General features: G+C 43.8%; 2 protein-coding genes and 1 non-coding gene across 3 annotated transcripts; all 3 read left to right on the forward strand.

Moving 5' to 3' along the window:
• The first annotated feature begins 718 nt into the window (after positions 1 to 718).
• cd83 (CD83 molecule) lies at positions 719 to 9,567 on the forward strand. Its single transcript, XM_056286333.1, has 5 exons — positions 719 to 840; positions 939 to 1,069; positions 7,285 to 7,513; positions 8,191 to 8,279; positions 8,714 to 9,567. The coding sequence occupies exons 1-5, from the start codon at positions 798 to 800 to the stop codon at positions 8,873 to 8,875; spliced, it is 654 nt and encodes a 217-aa protein (XP_056142308.1). The 5' UTR covers positions 719 to 797; the 3' UTR covers positions 8,876 to 9,567.
• Positions 9,568 to 13,727: 4,160 nt separating this feature from the next.
• On the forward strand, positions 13,728 to 13,813 carry trnas-aga (transfer RNA serine (anticodon AGA)). Its single transcript has one exon. It is a non-coding gene; the product is annotated as a tRNA-Ser (tRNA).
• Positions 13,814 to 14,071: 258 nt separating this feature from the next.
• cfap418 (cilia and flagella associated protein 418) lies at positions 14,072 to 20,531 on the forward strand. Its single transcript, XM_056286335.1, has 6 exons — positions 14,072 to 14,211; positions 14,535 to 14,637; positions 15,272 to 15,327; positions 15,884 to 15,949; positions 16,775 to 16,870; positions 19,514 to 20,531. Exons 1-6 carry the CDS (start codon positions 14,072 to 14,074, stop codon positions 19,668 to 19,670), a joined length of 618 nt encoding a protein of 205 aa, XP_056142310.1. The 3' UTR covers positions 19,671 to 20,531.
• Positions 20,532 to 22,570: the final 2,039 nt, after the last annotated feature.

A 22,570-nucleotide genomic window follows, 5' to 3' on the forward strand; every position in this document is an offset into this window, starting at 1 on the left:
CCGGCTAACAGTAACACTTGATTTGTTGTTTGATATATGGTAGCAAAACAATCAGACGCCGCTGGCAGATAGTGATTTAGCGGGTGCGATAAAGACCAGCTGTCCGCACTCTATCGCCTGTCTGTTAACTAAGACAATATCTCGGCTATTGTTCACGACTGTATGAATGCAAATAAAGTTTATGACTATCATGTCTGTGAATGTTCTCATTCATCCAGGTAATGGTTATCCAAAGGAGTTGAATCAAGTGCAACTGGACTTGGTATATATCCGGATATATAGGATACATACGGATATATACCAAGTTCAGTTGCGCTTGATTCAACTCCTTTGGATGTGTATGACTATCAATAGTGATGTGATGATGTAATTGTCAGGGAGCTGTCGGTTTTGGTGACTGCGGACCGATAGATGGCTGCGTGTACTCACCTAGATATATCATGCAGATGATAATAAATGCCATCTCTTCAAAGTACATGTCGAAGTTTAGCTCTTCCGATTTCGCCCTCTATTCAGGACTCATACGCCTTCAAGGTCGAAATACCCAGGGCGTCTGTTAATCAACGCCGGGCGGGGCAGCGGGAAGCCCCAGCCGCTACGTAAAAAAAAAAACCTCGTTCCGAGAGGAAACGAAACAGGCGTGCTATAAAAACTCTTGGGCTCAGACGGTGCCTGTGTCCTTGTCGGTTTGATTTTCTGTCTGTCCGTTTTGGAAATCACGTCCACTCGAACCCTTCGACCGTTTTCCTCGGGGGGTTTTTTTCCGCTTTTTGTTGTTGTGTACTTTACCTCAAATAATGCTCACTAATCTGCTGCGCCCGTCCCTGCTGTTTGTACTATGTAAGTATCCTTAGGCTTTTAAGTCTAACATGTGAAGTTGACGCTTGTTTGGTCCGAAAGAGCGACGTATCCGACTGACAGCGGATTGTAATCATCAGGTGTCTGCGAAATATGGTGCTCGCCCAGATCCCTTGAGGGGACCAGGTCCGAATGCGGCGGGGACGGTATCCTGAGGTGCACCGCTCCACACAAGGCAGGGATCCGGTATCGTCATGTGAGGTGGTACAAGGTAAGGCGCCTCCTGCTAGTGTTATGCAAAAATCTGCGACCTTTACAAAATGTGACAGCCGTACCGAAAAGTCAATAGAGGCTTCTCGGTCCGCATGACACTAACGGGTCGAGGTTCAAGTTTGATTTGTTGAACGGTAATGCTTGTTTGTTTACGGTCACAGAATCGATTCAGGAAAGTTAGTGTCTTCACGGAAGAAAAGTTTCAGCATGCCTAGAAGTAAATGCATTAGATTTTTTTTTCTTTTACTGGCAGTCTGAAACAAACAAGGTACATCTTCGTGTCTTGTTCGACAGAATCCTTCTGCTTCGGGTAGAGCAGAAGAAAATAACAAAACAAACCGCATTTGAAATGGATGAAACATATTGTAGCGAATTCGGGGGACAACGCAACCACAGGAGCTGCTGTGGCCGGGAAGCAAACCCGTATAGCCCGCACCGCAGGAGGCATCGTTAACCGCTCGACTAAAGGGTCAGACACGCGAGCCGGCGGCCAGCGTGTCTTCTTATCCATGCACGTTACAATATATAATTTATGTATAATGTGATTTGTGACGTGAAGATAGTGTAGCGTGTTCAGATTCACGGGTGGGGGGGGGGGTAAGTGTTATTTGGGGGAGATGTTTTGCGATTTCGAGGGGGTGGTACACTGTCGCTAGGCCATGGGTTGGGTCTATGGAGAGAGAGATGACCTGTGAGTCGGGTTTAATGGTGATGTGTACGGCGTGGCTGTGGCCGACAACAGCTGTGAATAATGTGACGGTCAGTTGTAAGTTTCGAAGTGTGTTTTTCAGTGAAGCTTTTCAGTTTGGTGAAGACTTTTGTTCTGTAGCGGACTCTATGGACATAATTGTGACGTCTTGAGTTGACGCAGTTGAGGACAGTAGGGGGAGCTAGAAGACAAGATAGGATGTAAGTGACTGTAAGAGGGGAGAAGGAGTGTGACGTGTCCAAAGGAGTTGAATCAAGTGCAACTGGACTTGGTATATATCCGTGAAGACGTTTCGCCTCTCATCCAAGAGGCTTCCTCGGTTCGTGCCTTTCTGACTAGACCAAGCTAGTCTGACTGGCTGGTGATGAGACTCAGAATTTATCCTCTAGGAGTCGTTGTCAGAGCTATAGATGTCCATGGCTCTTTGTGTCCCGGTGTTTACCAACACCCGTCGCTAACAGAGCCATAGATATGAGTGGCTCTTTTGTGTACCGATGTTTGGCCGCGCCCGTCGTTATCGGAGCTATTGATTTGCATTTGTTTAGAAGCGACGGTCGTTGGGGGTGTTAGTTTCGACTTCATTGTTCAGTGGTCATGAGAGTCGTTGGAGCCGTTAGTGACCGACTATTGTTCTTGGAGGCTAGGCTTCTTGAGTCTCCGGAGTAGAGATGAAAGGACGGCATTGTAAGTGGGAGATAGGTGGTGTCGCAGACCTCCTCTTCAGTTGAGGGATGGTTTTTCCAGTTTCGCACATGGCTTCCTTCACCCCTCTTTCAAACCATCTATCTTCTCTTTCCAAAATGTGTTGGACAGAGAAGATAGATGGTTTGAAAGAGGGGTGAAGGAAGCCATCTGTCTGACGCTGGGCGGGCCAGCCTGCTCTTCTTTCTACAATGTCTCGGTGACAGTAAGTCGTCTGAATTTATGGACAGCATGCTGGATCTCCTGGGAGAGCACAAGCCCGACTTCCTCTTCATCCAATTGTTTCTGCGACAGCTGTCTTCTCAGGTACGGGCTGCTTTAGCCAACACCGCCATCACTGACTGTCGTGCTCTGGCCGAGGAGGCTGATAAAACTTTCCTGGCTGGTCAACAGCACTGCGCGGACGCGTTTTTTCCTGCCCAAACATTTTCATCACTGCCAGAAGACAACAGTCGCCGACGCAGCAGCAGCGCCTCAACGGCGGCAGGACCACGGCCGGTGTTTTTACCACGCAAATTTTGGACCCAAGGCCAAGCGGTGCAGATCTCCATGCAGTCTCAGCGCGGCGGGAAACGCCGGGGCCGGCGCTCAGTAGTGGCCATGTGCGTCGGCCGAACTGGCAGGCTGCTCTTCATCAAACACACCTTTTCTGGACGACGGTTCCTGTGCGACACGGGCGCGCAGAGGAGCGTCCTGCCCGCATAGAGAGTAGACATCCTGTCTTGCGGATGTGCCCCCCCCCATGGAAGCCGCAAATGTCAGCCCCATCCGCACTTATGACACTAGGTACGCGGAGCTGTGTTTCGTAGGACAACGGTTCAGTTGGGACCTTGTCACGGCAAAAGTTGCCGTCCCCCTCCTCGGCGCGGATTTCCTATGCGCTTGTGGGCTACTGGCGGATACCAAAAACTGCCGCTTGATCGATGCTGTCACTTTCAGTTCGTATGTGTGTACTCTCAGCGGGGCGGACTCCATCAGACTGTCTAGCATGCTCTCCGCCACAGACGAATTTCTCCGGCTTCTCGCTGAGTTCCCAGTCCTCACGCAGCCCACCTTCTCGTCTTCCACCACCAAGCACGGACTGGAGCACCACATCGCCACCACTGGCCCACCAGTCTATGCTCGGGCTCGGCGCCTCGACCCCGCCAAGCTCACTGCCGCCAGGGATGAGTTCGAGAATATGGAGCATCTCAGCATCATTCGCTGCTCCACATCGTCCCGAAGCCTGGCGGCAGGTGGCGCCTGTGCAATGATTACCGCTGACTCAACAATACGACACTGGACCGCTACCAAGTCCCACACATCCAGGATTTTCCCACCCACCTGGCTGGAAAAGTCATCTTTTCCAAAGTGTACCTCGTCTGTGGATACCATCAGGTGCCCGTCCACCCACTGGATGTCCCCAAAATGGCGGTGATCACCGAATTTGGACTGTTCAATTTCCTGCGCATGCCGTTCGGCCTCAAGAGCACCACGCAGACATTCCAGCGCCTCATGGATTTGGTGCTACGGGACTTGCCTTTCGTTTTTGTCTATCTAGACCAGCGTTTCTCAAACCTCTCCTGGAGGACCACTTGTCCTGCATGTTTTAGATCTCTCCCTGCTCCAAACACAGCTGATATAAATGATTGGTTTTGTTATTAGGCAGATTCGGGAGCTCATAACGAGTTGATCATTTGAATCAGCTGTGTTGGAGCAGGGAGAGATCTAAAACATGCAGGACAAGTGGTCCTCCAGGAGAGGTTTGAGAAACGCTGATCTAGATGACATCCTCGTCGCCAGCACCTCCAAAGTGGAATATCTGTCCCACCTCCGGACTCTTTTCGAGCGGCTCAGCCAGCACGGGGTTATCGTCAGTCCAGCCAAGTGCCAGTTTGGGCTTACCACCATCGACTTTCTCAGATACCGAGTCACCAAAGACGGTACCCCTCCCGTCAAAGGTGGACGCCGTCGTGAACTTCCCCCGACCGCTCACAGTCAAGTCCCTACAGGAGTTCCTCGGCATGGTGAACTTTTACCACTTGAGCTGCTCAACTCATGCGACCAGTCTTTGAGGCCCTGAAAGGCAAGGCCACCAAACAGACTGTGGACTGGTCCGCGAAGAGGGACAAGGCGTTTGTGGAAGCTAAGACTGCTCTGGCTGACGTAACAATGCTGCCGCACCCATCACCCGAGACTCCAATCGCCATTACCACAGACCCTTCAGACTACGCAGTCAGGGCAGCGCATGAGCAGTGGGTGAATGGCAATTGGCAGCCAGTCGCTTTTTTCAGCTGACAGTTACGCCCCAGTGAACAAAAGTATAGCACTTTCAATCGGGAGGTCCTCGCTCTCTACCTCACCGTTTGACACGTCCGTTCCCTGCTGAATGCCCGGCAGTGCATGGTGTTTGTGGACCAAAACCACTGACGTTCACCATGGCCAAGGTGGCTGAGCCGTGATCCATCCACCAGCAACGACAGCTCTCCTACATCTTGGAGTTCACCACAGACGTAGAGCATGTTGCTAGCAAAACCAGCCTCGTCACTGACTGCCTCTCCTGGGCCATTGTGGGGGCCGTCCACTTGGGTCTTGACTATGCCCAAATGGCAGCTGACCAGGCTGCTGACCCAGACGTGCAGGCTTTCAGGATGGTTGTCACAGGGCTAAAGTTAGAGGACGTGGTTTCTGACGACGCTGGCACTACACTCCTGTTTGACGTCTCCATGGGTCAGCCCTGGCCCGTCATTCCCACTGGCTGGAGGCGCCATGTTTTCAACGCTGTCCACGGCCTCTCCCACCCTTGCACAAAGCCGTCTCAAAGACTAGTGGCAGCCAAGTTCATCTGGCACGGGTTCAAAAAAGACATGAGAGACTGGGCTGACACCTGCGAGGAGTGTCAGCACTCTAAAGTACACCGTGACACCAGAGCCCACGGCACAGTTCCCGGTGCCTGAAAGGAGGTTCGACCATTTAAATGTGGACCTAGTGGGCCCCCTGCCCCCCTCTCAGGGTTTTACTTACCTCCTCACCATGGTGGACAGGGCCCCTTGATGGCCAGAAGCCATCCCACTGTCATCGACGACATCCACCAACGTAGCCTGGGCATTCATCGGGACCTGGTTCTCCCAGTTCGGCACCCCATCTGACCTGTCCTTGGACCGGGGATCACAGTTTGCATCTGAGCTCTGGAATGCAGTTGCAGATACCATAGGGGTGACGCTCCACTGCACCACCGCATACCACCCGCAGGCCAACGGGTTGTGCGAGCGGTTTCATCGCTCCATGAAGACCGCTCTTTGGGCCAGCCTCAAGGATAGCAACTGGGTCGACAGGCTCCTGTGGGTCATGCTAGGCATCAGGACCATCCCTAAGGAGGACCTCCAGTCCTTGTCTGCTGAACTGGTTTATGGACAGCCGCTGCGGGTCCCAGGGGATTTTGTCCCCAACACCATGGCTCCCTGGTCTGCAGCCCATCAACGGACCACGCTCCTGGAAAACGCCAGAGCTTTTGCACTGGTCCACACTTTGCAACACGGCCTCCCACATTCTAACATCCCCGCAAGCCTGCAGTTTGCAGAATATGTTGTCATCCGCCAGGACGCCCACCATGGACCCCTGCAGCCTCCCTACGACGGGCCATTCCGCGTCCTGGAGACCGGGAACAATCACTTTGTTGTGGAAGTTGGCAACAAGCCAGAGCGCATTTCATTGGACTGCCTCAAACCAGCTCACCTGGATTTGGACCGACCTGTTGGACTTGCCCAGCCCCCACAGCGTGGGCGCCCTCTTACCCTGCCCCCACCCGCCAACAAGGCCCCTAATGTTCCTCCATCCCCCACTGCCGCAGGGTCCCCAAGGCCCCCCCTGTGGGCACCCTGGCCTCCACACCTGTTCGGCGAAGCCGTCGCCGCCGGGCCATCCCCCCCCTCCACGCTGACTTTTTCTATTATGGTGGATTCTGAGGGGACGTATATAGCGGATTCTATGGACATAATTCACCATATCAGTTCTGGTCGCTTTAAGAAAGTGTTTCCGGGTTGACAGGGTGAGCTACGACGATGATTGGTTGGGACAGCGCCATGTTGCTCGGTTTGTTGGTTTTGTAAGAAAAAAATAAAAGACACACGTGTTCGTATAGTCAATGAGAGAAATTGTCCGTCTCTACTTTCCTGCAATTTCTACAGTTCAACGTTTAATGGTTTTACTGGTTTTGTGTCATTTTAAACAATTTTATCCTGTTTTGTGAAGTACTTTGTAACCTTGTTTTGAAAAGTGCTATATAAATAAAGTTTATTTATTAAGTATACGTAGCAGCCTAGGTTTCTTCCGGATAAAGACAGGAAATGGCTTTTTCAAAACTGAAAAAAAAAGAAATGAATGGGTGCAGTGCAATAATTAATTCATTTTAATCTATACTAAAAACTAAACCAATATATCATTCATAACCTTCTTCTTCTATAGTATTAATAGAAGTGGTAATAGCAGTATGCCAACATTAGAAATAGGTCTAGTGGTGGCAGTAATCATATCAACTGTTATGATTAGTTTATTTATTTATTCATAAGATATATACTTCCCCATAAAAATCAGATATATATTTTTTCAATTTGGAAATATCTTATTCATGTCTTAACTTTATGTTCAGCATCCCAACAAGAGAAATGCCTTGTATGTGCAAATTTATTTGGCTGTAAATGAACTTGAGCTCTACTTAATCTTTCAAGGTTGGTGGCTAGATGATAAAAGGTGAAATTGGACTTTGAACTATAAAGTACAGATGCCTATGCGTCACCCGTGTTTATACTGTGCTGATATCCTAGGTCATTCAGGATTCTTCCTCTCACCTAAACGGCCTGCTGATGAGATACCTGCCCAACGGCACCATAAATTTGTATGTGGATTCAAAGCGCCACGTTGAGCTGTTGGGCGACTCCATGGATCTCTTCTTGCCCAACGTGACCTCTGAGGACAGTGGCACCTACATGTGCTTGCTGGCTGCACCCGTGGGTGAACAGAACCAGGAGGGATCGATCAACCTCACCGTAGAAGGTACTAGTCCAAAATCTCCTCTCTCATTCATTACATTTTTGTAGCTTTGGTTCCCTTGGGTTTGTTCAATGACATCACTGCCCTTTTTGTGGAAATTGTGTCACTTATCTTTGGCCTCATTTAAATATAGTTATTTACCCTCAGCGGTCTCTTCTAATTCATTTATGTCACATCTGGGAGCTGCCCAGAACCACAGTCCTTTACTATTGGCTACTGAGAGTTGTCCAACCACAGCCCTCTGCTGTTGGCCACTGAGCAGCTCCACTGTAGAAATTAAGTGATGCATGCCTTGCTCAAGTGCACCCCAACAAAGACTGTTGAAGGTGGAAGAAGACATTTACTTCATGCATCTAGATTTTACCAGTATAGATTTTACCACAGATTCAGGTGGCATTGCAGGCACAAGAGCCCATTCTCATCCCACTGCATCATATAATGACAGTTTTGTCAAAGTGTTTATATGACATGCAAGGCACCATCAGCATCTGTATGAGATGCACCATGTTAACCACTACCTAATCTGTATGTCATTATCATATATTCATGTATCAGCCTGGAAGGTAAACGTTGGAGCTCATGGAAAACACACACCGAAGAGCACCTTGCATGTAATACGCTTTGGCGAAGCTTCAATAAATGAACCATTACATTAATTAAAATTTGTTCTCCATTTGCAGGTTGTCCTGACAGTAAATCAGTGAGTAAATTAGTGGTTTTTGCCATAGGATTGCTGGCAGTGGCACTTTTGATCTTCATGATAAACTATGTAAGTCCATCAGAATTCTGTTATCACTACAAGATAAACTCATTAAGACAAGACAAGCACCAGCACCTTCTTTACATGGGCTACCACCCAATTAAACCACAATCACTGCATCACTATGTACAGCAAAGGGAGAAAAACATAATCTAGTGGTAATAAAAGACAACCAGGTCACTGGTTTGAATCTCAAGACAGTCATGGACTGATGAACAGAGGGTTACTTGTATCCCAAATACATCCAATTTAAGGAGCAATCTTCTGTCCAGAGTGCAAGAACTAACAGTTACCGCAATTACCATTACAACTGCCATACAGCATTTACATTTAGTATTGGATTTGTGAGAAACATAGCAAGAGCAACATATGAAGATTTTAGTTAAGGCTGACCTGAGAAGGTGGAAATATGACCATTGTTGTCTTGTGTTTCTTCACTTCAGGCCATTATGACGAAAAAACTACATGAGAAAAATGGGTTGATGAAAAAAGAAACCTCTTCGGGTGCATCACTTAAACCACTTGTAAAGAAGAACCTGATGCTTATCTATACACTGGGGCAAAACGGTTGCTCTCCAGCCTCCATGAAACACGTGTGTGTTTGAACTCTGAACTGACGTCTGAACCCTGTGCCTTAGGATAAAGCTTCCAGTAGGTGTTTCACTCATAGCCCATGAGGATTATATGTAGCAGATGCTCTGTATTACATTTTCTGAGCTGAAAATGCATCGGTATCTCCGGGGTGGTAAAACTGATTGCCCAGATGACAAATCCATTAAAAAAGGAGCGCATATCACATGGCTGCTTTGAGGGAGAGAATCTGTGCTGCCCCTTTCTCCTGGGGTAAAATGCAGATTCATATCGACTCCCACCTGATGCTGTCTATGTATGAGGGCATCAAAGACAGCGACAAATGCCAGAGGGCCCACCATCATGGAAAGCCAGAGCGGTGAAAAACATGAGACATCAACAAACCCACTCCACACCTTTGTCCAAAAAAGAAAAACACGTAAAGTATTCTAAGGCTTTTTTTTTAATCGATGGTACAGTAGAGAGAGACAGGAAACGGGGAGTAGCGAGCAGAGGGATGACATGCTGTAAAGGTCTCGAGCCAGACTCGGGTCCCTGCAATAAGGCCTGAGCCCATGTGGTATGTGCTCAATGAACTAAGCTACCAGGGCGCCACCTGTCTACATGTTTTTGATGGTCCACAATGTGTTACGTGTTAACATGTTATGATGTTAAAATCATGTTAAGGCATTGAAGAAACACATTAAAGCATGTAAATGTCAGCATCCACCAAAGACATGTCAAATTATGAGATGGGGTAATGCCTATGAGATGATGAGATAGTGCTAGATAAGCTAACATAACATGCTATATGACGAAGCAAGCAGCTGTGAAACATTGTGGGACAGCACATCAATGCAAACAAGATGTTGTGGATTTTTTTTCTTCCTTTTGGTCACATGAAGAGTCTGCATGGCCATTTGTTGAGAGGCGAAGATTAGTTATTAACCACCTATGAATGTGCCCATGAAGGTCAATTTGGTTACGATGGAGACAAAACCATTTTTATGAAGAGAGAATGATACTGAGAAAACACAAAGTAACGGGGAGGAAGAGGCCCTATCCTGAATGGTACACTTGTGGTCTTGGGAGAGCGAGGCCAAAGGGTGTCCCATCTCTCACTGTGTCCTTCACCGACAATGAGTCCTTAATCACAATGGTATTATGGGATAATTGCTTGGCGTATATACCTTTCTGTCTTAGATGCATAAGACAGCCTGGAAAAGGAGTCTTTACACTGTGGGCTTTTACCTGGCAAGACATTTTGATAAAATCTCTTAGCCTCTATTACTTCAAAACAAAAAACTCACCACCTTCAATAGTTCTTGATTTCTATCCACTCCAAATGTTGATGCTGAATGTGATGGATGTAATTTCCACATTTGGCTAGATAATCAACTCTTCCCAGTTCTTTTGTAAACACTGTTAACATGGCGACAAGTTAATATCCTATTATTAAGTCAATGGATAAAGTTGATTTGTTATGTAAATATTGGAGACATCTATATGGGTTGAAACAGATCATACCACGGTTATAGAGTTGTTCAGGTTTTATTGAGCTTCCTGCATCACTGCAAAGAGTTCCAGCTTACAGAACTTATAATGTATACACAACCGAATGAACTCAACAGCCATAGAAAGTTGAAATAGGTGTGTGCAGAGTTAACAACTACCACTGCAGCCAGAGTACAAGAGCAAATGCTAAACTCCCTCATTCAGGGCTATACTCGGTCCCGCTCACTACGCTCTGCCAATGAAGGGCGCCTGGCTCTTCCGCCACAACGGAGCCCTAAAGCCACTAGCCAGACTCTTCTCGTCTGTAGTTCCCCAGTGGTGGAGCAAGTTACCAAACTCCATTTGATTCGCTGAGTCCCTGTCCATCTTTAAGAAGAAGCTAAAGACCCAGCTCTTTCATGAACACCTGATGGTATTAATAATAATAATAGGGGGGGGGGGTCGCTTCTATGCACCCTATGCATTACCTTTGTGCACTGCCTGTTGACACCTATGTCCTATCAGTCTTGAACCTAGTTTTTTGGCACTTACTTGCATTGTCACCTCCTGACTAGATCCTTGCTTGTGTTGTATTAACTCACAGATGTATGTCACGTTGGGTAAAAGCGTCTGCTAAATGAAGTTGTAACATTGTAAATAAAAATGAGTAAAGACAGCATTTTTTCTTTTCTTTTAATTAAATGGAGTGCTGGTCCTATGTGGACTTGTGAGGGTGCCCCAGTTCTAGATTTTGTACCCGTGTACTGTGAAGGACTAGTGTAGAACTCATCCAACACCTGGTCGACATCACACCAAAGTGCAGACTTTGAGAACCACAAGGCTAAGGGTGCCATTTGGGAAAGGGCCAGAGACAGACTGCAAGATCTTCAGCAATTGATTTACAACTCTGTGTGTGTGTGTGTGTGTGTGTGTGTGTGTGTGTGTGTGTGTGTGCGTGTGCGTGTGTGTGTGTGTGCATGTGATCATCTGCTGGTTGGATTTAATCTAAGTGTTGTTTCGAAACTAAATACCTGAATTTGAGCACAATTCTACCCTTCAGAGTCAAGTCTCACATGCTATGAAACAGAAATGAAAAAAAATTAATAGAAGGGATAACTATTAATTTTTGTGGTCAAATGCATTGTGTGGAGGATGTCATGAATCCTTATGGCAAGTACGTGAAAAACTATACGGTGTGATAAAATAAAAAAGATGGAAATCAATAATCCATAAACAACTAGATAGCTAAAGCTGGGCAGACTTTTTAGTGGATCGACGACCACAATGTAGGCCTATAAAATACCACTTACAATCACAAGACAATAAATACGTAAGACCTAAAGGAAAAGACAAAAGGAGTAGAATAATGTCTTAACGAGAAAGCGCTTTGCTCGTTGTGTTTACCAAGTTGATCTAGCCTATCAGTACTATTAATTACTTATAGATCTTATATATTTTATTCCACATTTAGCTCACTGGAGTGTTATTAGTTGTTGTTTATTTTTTTGTTTGCATGTTACTGTGTTTTGTGTACAACAAGCTGCTCCAAACAAATTTCCCCTGACGGGATTGCTAAAGTTGTTTGTATTGTATTGTTCTGTTGAATTGTCCCTTTGCTTTGGCTGAAATGAGGAGGCTAGGGAAACGAAAACCACAAAATATGTCAAAATCAAACTTATCTGCTGTGATCAAGAAAACACAGGACAGAAAAAAGTAATCCCATTTGAGAGTGAAATCAATAAAATGTGAGAGGCTGAGGTGAGGTGAGGTGTTGTATTGCTACCCTGCTAGCTTCAGTCTAACCCACACCTCCATCACTGTCCCCTTCACCTACATGTCAGGTCAAGTCAAGTTTATTTGTACAGGCCAAAATCAATAGGTAGTCCCGAGGGGCTTCACAATTGGTACAATATACAACAACATACAACACCCTCTATCCTTGGACCCTGGACCTGAATGAGGAAAAACCCCACAAGAAAAACCTTGTAAGGAAAAAAAAAAGAATAAGGGAGAAACCTCAGGAAGATCAACAGAGGACGGACAAACATGCAATAGGTGTCAAATGTGCTGGGTAATGAAATTGTAAAGACCTACAAGACCTACAGTTATAAATATATTGAGACTGAGACCCTCCCAAAAGAGGATAGTTCTGACAAAACTCAGAAGGAAATCAAACTACCAAAGAAATAAGACAACTAGTAGAAAGCTAGTGAGAACAGATGGGTTCTCAGTTTAGATTCGAAAGAGTCTACAGAGTCAGATTCTCTGATGGTGGCTGGGGGACTCTTCCAAAGAGAGTAAGAGAAGGCTCTGCAGCAGACTCCTGTTTAACTCCAGAGACACAGAAGGAGGACTGCCTTTTGAGACCGCAGGGCAGGAGAAGGTACTTAAGGCTGTATAAGATCTGACAAATATGAGGGGCAAGCCCCCATTAAGTATTTTATAGGTTAACAGTAGCACTTTGTTGCGTCCATATATAATACATAGTGATGCATTGTGTTCTGTTAATGTCATTTACCTTGGAGACCGCTAGGTGGGACTACCATGTTCCAGGTACTGTGAGTTACGCATGTGTAAAGGGGAAGAAGAAGTAAAACGTGTCCATGAAAAAAAAAAGTGCTAAGTAAAGTACACGCTCCCCCGTTCCTCTGCTTCGTGTGTTGACGTCTGACACTGAACCAACTACACAACACACTTTAAAGTTAGATCTAGTATAAACGGGGAGCCAATGAAGGGAGGCGACATCTTCTTTTTTTTAAAATGTGAGTGAGTGGACACAGGCTAAGAATGAGGTTTGTAGTAATTGTAAAAAAAACTGCAATAATTTGTCGTAATAGGTCATCACAATTCTTATATGGACATTAGAGGAAATGGGAAAGATTGACTTGTATGAATAACAAACAAAAATAGAAGGCTGGAGGCTATTTGTCTAAATCAGCGGGTGTGAATACTGCATATATTACCCAGAGCCGGCTGCTGTTCTGTGGAAAGTTTGAAGAAATCCCTTCGTCGCTATGCTTTCACCGCAAAAGCCGAAACGAAAGTCTGATATATGGCTATGACGGTAAAAAAGAAAAAGTCCAAATATGTATGGAATTTAAATAGAAGCCCATGGGACAGCCCCAGAAAACTCGTATCCGATTGATATTTTGCATAGGTTCCCATACTAGCCCTATCTCGTGAGAAGTTCGTTGACAATCATTTGAAAAACAAAAACAACAGAATCATTCACCGAGTCCCAAAAAAGCGTCGTCTGCTGTTTATGGTTTTGAGCCCGCCTAACGTGGCGTCAGGAAACTGAAATTCAATAAATACGGTTATTTTAACCCTCGATAACAAGAACCTTACGTTATACGTTTAAACGGAATCTCTAACTATGTATATACGGCAGCAGTTGTCGTGGCCGTACCGAGTGGTTAAGGCGATGGATTAGAAATCCATTGGGGTCTCCCGCGCAGGTTCGAATCCTGCCGACAACGGTAGCTTCTCTTTATGTGTTTTCTTTTTAACTTCGCGGTTAAGAAAATAAAGTACAGATATTTATGTTCATGACTTAGCGTCTCAGCTCGCTCACATCCTTACATGCTCCTTTCCTTCGCCACTAGTTGGCGTTGTAAAATAGCGTATTACACAAGCTGCCAGTCACCCTTGTTTCTTAGCAACGAACACGCTTAGTTTGGGGGGCAAAGTAACATCGCTAGCTAACGCTAACAAAGACGGTTGAGAATAAGTACAGTATGGACGAGGACCTGGACGAACTGCTCGATGAAGTTGAGGAAAAGTTTTGTCGCAACGTTTCCGTCAGACCTCTTGTTTCGATGGAGTTGAGTAAGGCTGCAAGTAGTTGGAATGGAGATGATAGGGAGAAGCAACACAGGTATTAAGTAACGCTACCTTATCTAGTTAGCTAGCTAGCAGGACAGATGGGAGGTGGATAGCTTGTTACGCCAGCTTGCTACTACGGTGGCTTTATGTTGTCTCTCCCATAAAATGTCATTTTTATTACTAATCGTTGCTAAACGACAACCTTTTTTTCTTCTCGGCCCTCTCTCACCCTTGTGTTGTGGAGGGAAATGCTGCTGTGCAAGGCGACAGAGACTGCTAAACTATTATGATAATCTTGCGATTCATTCCAAAATAATAACCGGCTACAGACACGATAAGACTTTTGTGTCTTTTCTGTTTTTATGTTTAACTCAGTGCCACGAAACCTGTCCATCACTCAGAAGGAGACACTGATGATATGGACGCCCTCATCGAGGAGTTGTTGAATGAAGACTACAGTGATTGTACTCAGTCAAAGGTAAACGCTTCTACCGCCCCACCTGCTACAGACTCACAACACAGTATTACCAGATGGAGCACTCTGAAGATGCATCACTGCCACAAACTACATGTCATCATTCAAACATAAAGTGGACCTGCACGGGTGTAAACTGCAATTTGTTTGCAGGTTTGATAACTGCACTTAAGATAGTCCTAAAGAACAAAATCATTGTTGATGATACGCTGGGAAATGAGCTATATAGTCAAGAGAAAATATTTGCTGTGCCCTCACAGGGTACTGACGGAAACTATAAAATCCGCTGTGGCGACCCCTGAAAAAGAGGGAACAAACCGAAAGAAGAAGAGTCAAGAGAAAATATTTGTAGTAACCTAGTGTTAATTGTTGGTAAAACCCACATCAAAATGCATCTCTGGTGTTAAGGCTTTCAGTTTAGTGTGATCATGTCTGGCAAACAGTAAAAAAATATTTGGAAATGATAATCTTTGCACAGAGTGCAAAAAAGAAAGGCTAATAGAAAATAAGCATGTAGTGGGTCTCCGTTATAAAGTATTCGCCTAGTGAGTATTGCACTGTTGAATCGAATTTCTTTCTACCACATTGTGACAACCTGCTCTCTATTTTCCTTTGCATTACTTTGCGTACTGTGCAGCCTCCTAGAGGACCGAATGCAGAGACAAAGCCTTTATCTCAGTCAGGAGGGAGAAAGTAAGTCAGTCCAAGTTGAGTGACAAAAACGCACACTGCTCTGCCATTTCAAACCTCTTTTTTCATGTTTGTTAAGCTGAAAAAAAGTATAAAATGCAAGATTTTGTTTCAGTATTTTTACAGTTTGACATAAGATATGAAATTTGTTTTTAAAATTTTTTTTTCCCTTTCTTGAATTCTTTTTTTTACATTTACTTTCAAGAACAAACGCAAGTAAAGCATTTCATTGCACCAGCTGCACTGCTTTTGAGTGGTCCAAATTAAAAAATAAAAAAACCTTTGTCTTGAAACTTCTTAATGGAAGTTATTTACATAAATGTTTTTTTTTGACTCCAGAAATCTGCTTAGTACTTGCATAAGGAAAGCCTTGCATTCATCTTTACATAGCAATGTTTGAAAAAACTCAGCTTTCTTTGTGTCATATTTTGGTATTGTTAGTACCAATTATTTGGGAAAAGCTCTCTTCAATAATTACAGATATGGAAATTTGACATTTCAAGTTCAGAAATGAACTTTAATATCTAATTATGTTTAAATGTTTATTTTTGGCATACAGATGCTGTCCTGTTTATCTTGGCGGAACCTCCATCACAAATGGTATTGGTACAACCATGTCACAGAGGTTTGACTACTATTCTTTTTTTAAACCGACTCACTTAGTAAGGTCTCTGCATTCACTGAGAATAGCAAAAGTAGCTTGGGTGTGAGCGTCAGTCCGCTACATTTTGCGACAACTGTTTTGTGGAGCCACAACCTTCAGAATTTTGCCTCCTAGGTCATGTATGTTCAGTTCTCACTCTCTCTCATTGTTTTTCTATCACTCTCTTCATGCACACAGACAACACATACACAGAAGCACACAGGAATTAATAATCATGTTCTCCACTGGTCCTAAAAGTAAGATTTAAATGTCTTAAATTATGCAAGTTCAGAAATATAGATGAAATATGATAATCCTTTAATTCAATTTCAGAAGTTTTAAATATTTCACTTTTTTTGTGTTATTTATTTGAGAATTTAGTTCAAACATACTGTTGTATATTCTAGAAGATTTAAATTCATTTTCCTTTTGCATTTATTTCACCTGTTTCATGGGGCAACATGTTATATTTTGGCTTTCCTGAAGCATAATACCACTAGTAAATATGAGCAGAGGTTTTTAAGTGGTAGTGATACGAACAAATTACGCAGGAGTCACAGCAAGCTGATATCTACTGAGGGTGTTGGAAATTGGTAGATGTCTGCAGACATGCTAAGATTCCAACTTTCTATTTGAATTTGCTTATCTTGTTTATTTTGATGCGTTGTTATACACATCACTGAATAGCCGTCAGTGCCTTCTTCTAACTGGCAATAAGTTTAACTTATTTTAAAATATCTTGATCTATATTCAATGGAACGAACAGACACCTTGATAATGATCAACCCACTAAATCTGTGCTGGCAGGTCATGTGACCAACTGAGGTGTACATCATGTGACTTCCGTGTGTTGATGTTCAATGACTACGTGTGGGACTCATCCTGTGATTACCTGTTTTTGCGGTAAGCCACTGGAAGCTGTTGAATGTCCAGGATGCATAGAGCCAAAGGGCACATATGTGTGTAAATAAGTGGTTAACTGGGCTTGAGGCGTTAAAGAAAGTAGATATTCATTTCTACCACACCCATCAGTCTTTACCTGACCAGTGCTGGACAGCCTGTCATGGACCCTTGTACCAGTAGGACATGCATTATATTGAGTTTTGTTATCTGTGTCATCTTTGCCTAGATTCATTCTTACCTAAAAGAACAGGTACAGAAGTATACAGTGGAGTTATCACAGATTTATAGCATTATAGTGTCACACCTCTTACCTTGAACTGTGCCTCACTCTTCATTATATCTGCAGTTAAATGTAAAGTTTAGATTACTTTACCCCCAAATGTGAGGTGGAAGACAGTTTGCTGAGTGAGCCAGACAAACCTCTTCCTGAGTGATAAGATACAGCCACCTTAAAGTGATTACAGGCGAACAGTAGGCATAAAGGCCCCAGTCGTTCCTGGCTAGAAAGCAACAAGCATCGAATTCACAGTATGACTCGTCTGGCCTACTGTTTAAGACCAGTGTTTTAAACTGTGAACTAAGAAGTGCTCAAATTCAAGCTGATGAACAGCCAAGCAAATTTGCAAATAATCTGTCTTGCTGGAATGCTGCACATAAAGACAAAAATACAAGAAAAAAATGTTTCAAAGTAGAAAAAACAAACAACATCTACCATCATCAAAACAAAAAAGAAAAAAGCAAAGGACCCCAGGCTGCATTCTTGCCCCTAGGAGGGGAAGTAGGAAATTATGGGGTAGTAGCTTTATGTCTGTTTTTTTTTTTTTTTTTTGTAGGACATAAAATTCACTCAACAAAACCAAAAACCATTTAGTTGTGATTACGAAGTACGTCCATCAAGCCGTCCAGAAGATGGCAGTGTGGAGCCATGAAACAGCTTTCACACACGTTTCATCCTCATTGTGCCCTCAAATAGTATCTGCCGAAACACGCAGTTTTTCCTTAGACTAATACAATAAATAGCTTTACCCCTAAAAAATCAACTTCTCCCAGAGTGAAATGAAAAACAAACAGTTTTTTTTTATCCCTGAATCCAAAACTTAGAAATGTGCTTTGAGTGAGTTTTGTAGCGACTGGGCCCTTCTAAACATTTGACACTCTGTTGTGTCAGTTCAAATATACTTAGCACAAAAAGTAAGGAAATTTGTGTTTGGTAGATTATTTCTTTGTTGTAACAATGCTTCTTGGCAATAAATCTTATACCGTTGGAAAGCCTGTTTATTTCCCTTTTAAATGGGACCACATTTGTAAGGAGCATGCATTTGTGGGATGAGCAGCAGAGCTGAGTATGTTGGTTGTGCCCATGAAAAAAATCTGCCAAATCTTCTCTGCCAATGCCAAACAGCTTATTTTGCTATTGCTAATCACTCTTGTTTTGAGCTTCTGGTACCCCAGGTGCTGACAATCGGGTGCCTGATATAAGATTTATTGCTGAGAAGCATTGTTACAACAAAGAAATAATCTACCAAACACAAATGTCCTTACTTTTTGTGCTAACTTTATATTTTTTCTAGTGAAAAACCACACGTTTCCTGGACAATATGGTACACTGAGCCCTGCACCACCAGTCAGGATGCTCTTTGCAGATGCACTATGCATATGTGTGCATGCTGGTCTGTCATTTGGTTTTTCAAGTGGGCACTTTCCTCACTGATGTTTTGTTGCATTAGGCCTGGGTTTTGTTGCATTAGGCCTGGGGTATCTCAATAACAGTGCATTCCAGTGTGCTGGAAGCATCAGAAATGGGATCACACCATGTCAGTGGGACATAAATTAAGCGATAAGAGTCTATTGACAGTGATAGTGATGTATTCTTCAAATATATCGACGGCACCCCAGTTAGCAACTGACATCAGCACTATGTCAGTCACCTGCATTTGCAGAAAGGCAGAGATAATGGACTCAGCCCCTGTTATGTAATTGATTACCTCTGGTCTGTTTATTAACCTCTGTATGTAATGTTCAAATTACAATTTGTTAGTTTGCACTGTCTTCGGCTGTCTCAGATACAGGAATCATTCAGGGAGGTACAAACATTATGAAATAACTGCAGATTGTCATACTGTATATTTCATAGTTCACAAGCCTTTGTGTTTGCTAGTGAAACACTAAAACAGCTACACCCATTCTAAATAAAACTAATAGTTAATGAGATCATTGGTCTAATAGGTGGCTCAGGTTTGATTCCCATACTGCAATACCTGTCAAAGTATCTAACCCTGCCTGCTTGAGGATGAATATCTATCTGCCTAGAGGAGAGTCAGGGCAGGCAGAAGTTGGGGATGGGAGTGGGTGTAAACAACAGTGTCAGTATCCAAATAATATTCTCAGATGTGTTAACTGTTCAGTGTTATTGGTGGTATTGGAGCCTCCTTTCCACATATTAGGCACAGCTCCATTAATGTTTGGTATCTTCCCTGTATTCCCTCTTTGTGTTTGGTGCTTACACAGTCATTCCATGTCCATGTGAGACCCTTCTCAATAATCACCTCATTTCATCTCAAGTTCTCTCTCGTTCTCTCTCTCTCTCTCATCTCCCTCTGTTTTTTTCTCTTTCGCTCCATTTTCACTATTAACTCTCTGCAGGAACAATGTGCCAGACAGCCAGAAGCTGGGGTCGAAGCTGAAGAGGAGGCAGGGGGCGCGGGCGTACGCCTGCCAGTGCAGCTGGTTCTCAGCTAGAGAACTGGTCGACCTCAGGGACCAGCTGCAGCTCAGATGGGTCTGTGGTAAACACCAGTGATGGCACACAACAGTCGCTTATATTGTCGGTGATCCTGGAGCTGATGCATATCATGCTGTTTTGTTCTGTCTGGAAATGCACCGATTTCAATTTTCTTGACCCATTCCGATTTTGATTTTTTTTTTTTAACTCTGACCCGCCGATTCCGATTTTTATTTCCTAACAACTATAATTGACAGCATACACAATATTTTTTGTAACTTTTATTTAATGGAAATTTCACTTGTATGTTCATGATAAAACATTGACTATTAAATAACTTTTACATTTTCCCCAAAACTGCACCAGGTTACAGGACCTTCTCTAAGTCTCACTCAAACAAATCTCAAAATAAAAAAGTGCTCCAGGTCACTGGAAAGAGCTTGTTTGTACAAATAAAATCCAACTGAAAATGAATTTCAGTATATCCAGCTTTATCGAACATGTTTTACTTTCCCAAAGTAAATGACGATTTTAGCATGTGTGTGTGTGTGTGTGTGTATGTATGTGTGTATGTATGGCTGTGGTGTTAACTGTCTGTGCAGCTGTGTGCACGATGTGAACCATCGTGCGACACGTTTGTAAATTTGACAGGCACAGAATCGGATATATCTGAGACTGACCAGCCAGTCACCGGTCATGGCTGATCAAGCTGAAAATCAGCCAGTTCCGGTCACTGTCCGATCAATCGGTGCATCTCTAATTCTGTCTGTTCTACTTCAGCATTATTAGTCTTTGTTGATGACATGCCTAAAATGGAAATGTAATAATGAACAGATGATGAGCAGCGGATGCTTGATTCACTTATTTACCTATTTATCTGTCTGTCTGTCTATTTATTTATGTATCAAGGAGAAATAAAGGCAGTGTCTTGTTTAAAAATCTGAATATTTGTTAAGTCTAATTTTTTGGCAAGTAAGTTTGCTCGTACAAGGAATTTCAATTGGTTGGATGATCATAAAAAAAGACAGGACGGGATGCAACATTCAGAAGGAAGGAGGCTTGAGAGCATATCGAAGGAGCATCTGAAAAGATGATACGGGAAGGGTGTGGAGGGGTTTAGGAAATAATTGCCTTTGTACTGAATACAAACTCAAAACACTTGTCGACAGAAAATCAGTTTATGATAAATCTGAAAATAGCTCCACTTGTAATCCCGGGCTATAGTGGTGGCATATGTTACACTGTTAAAGGGCTGCCTCACAATGCCTTTTCTTTCCCCTCTGTACCGTCTGCCTTTGTTTGCTCTGCCTTCTATAGTCTACACAATTACATGCACAATATGCAATGTTCAATATACAGCAATCATAGTACCATAAGTACTTAAATGTCCAGTCTTTAATGTTTTTTTCCCGCAGACGCAAACGCCCACTGTATAGCAGAACATCCTTGGAGGCAACATCACTATGATAATACACCATAATACCATACAAATCACACTTTTGTTCAACACCTTGCAAAAACAGAATTGAAACACCACAGGCCTAAATAAGATGACAATCAATACCCCACAAGATATAGGATTGCAGGTGCATAGCACACATGCCATACATCGCCTATATTATAGGCTACATCATGCAAGTCAACCTGATAACAAGCAAGAAACCGTCCAGGCACACCCGCCAAGTGTGAAACCAATCAGAGGAACGGTTTTCGAGAAAATTGAAGGACACAGATGGACTCCATCCATTTTAGTTAGATTATTATTATTCCGAGGCATTTTGGGCGTCTCTCTCAGGTCGTCCATGAGTGAATGAGTAAGTGAGAGACCACGATGTGCAACACATGGCCCATGGCAGCAGTTGCACGACACTGAGGAAAAAGAGACCAGTTGCATCACAGCTGGAGGTGGCAGAGCTGAAGATGCTAAGATTTTCACTGGGAGTGACGAAGAAGGACAGGATTACGAACGATTATATTAGAGGGACCGCTCAAATTGGACGGTTTGGAGACAAAGCAAGAGAGGCAAGATTGAGATGGCTTGGACATGTGTGGAGGAGAGATGCTGGGTATATTGGGAGACGGCTGCTGAATATGGAGCTGCCAGGGAAGAGGAAAAGAGGAAGGCCAAAGAGGAGGTTTATGGATGCGGTGAGGGAGGACATGCAGGTGGCTGGTGTGACAGAGGAAGTTGCAGAAGACAGGAAGAAATGGAAACGGATGATCCACTGTGGCGACCTCTAACGGGAGCGGCCAAAAGTAGCAGTAGTAGTAGTAGAGGGAAATAACTAATCAAAAATTAGTTCGATGAAAAACCCTGGCAATTACCTCTTTCTTAAGTTTAGGCATAAGGAAAAACAGTAAAAAAAAAAAAAAAACAGAAATATCTGTCATACCTAAGTCCTCTCTGTGCACATACACCACTAACCCATAACACACAATATACACATACAGCCATCCTCAGGTCTGACATGCCCACAGCTTCAGACTTACCATTGCACAGCGTAGCATGTCTAAATAAGTATGGGTTGATTCTTCAGTTTAGTTTTCAAAAGGGGGATATTTCCTAACAGGATCCACCCGTGGCTACCAGACATGTCCATAATTGTCATATTGGTGAAAATAATTTTATTTGTTCGTGGATACAAAAGCAACAGTTGGATGTCTTTTATAGAATACACCCAACTGTGACAGTGGCTCTGCGGTTGTGTTCTGTATTGGTTTGTCGTTGTAATTTCTAGTTTTCTAGTGAAAACGAGGAGGTCTGAAGCATTTAAGAAGGTTTAAGACAGTGCTTACTTGTTTCCCTGTGTGTGTGTGTGTGTGTGTGTGTGTGTGTGTGTGTGTGTGTGTGTGTGTGTGTGTGTGTGTGTGTGTGTGTGCGTGTGTGTGTGCGTGTGTGCGTGTGTGTGTGTGAAGAGAGGAAAAAGGAGAAAGTATTTGTGTACACATGTGTGTTTCAGTGGCGAGTGGTCATATTA

Source organism: Lampris incognitus, chromosome 9 (genome assembly GCF_029633865.1).
Source record: "Lampris incognitus isolate fLamInc1 chromosome 9, fLamInc1.hap2, whole genome shotgun sequence".
In the NCBI taxonomy this organism is placed as follows: Eukaryota; Metazoa; Chordata; class Actinopteri; order Lampriformes; family Lampridae; genus Lampris; species Lampris incognitus.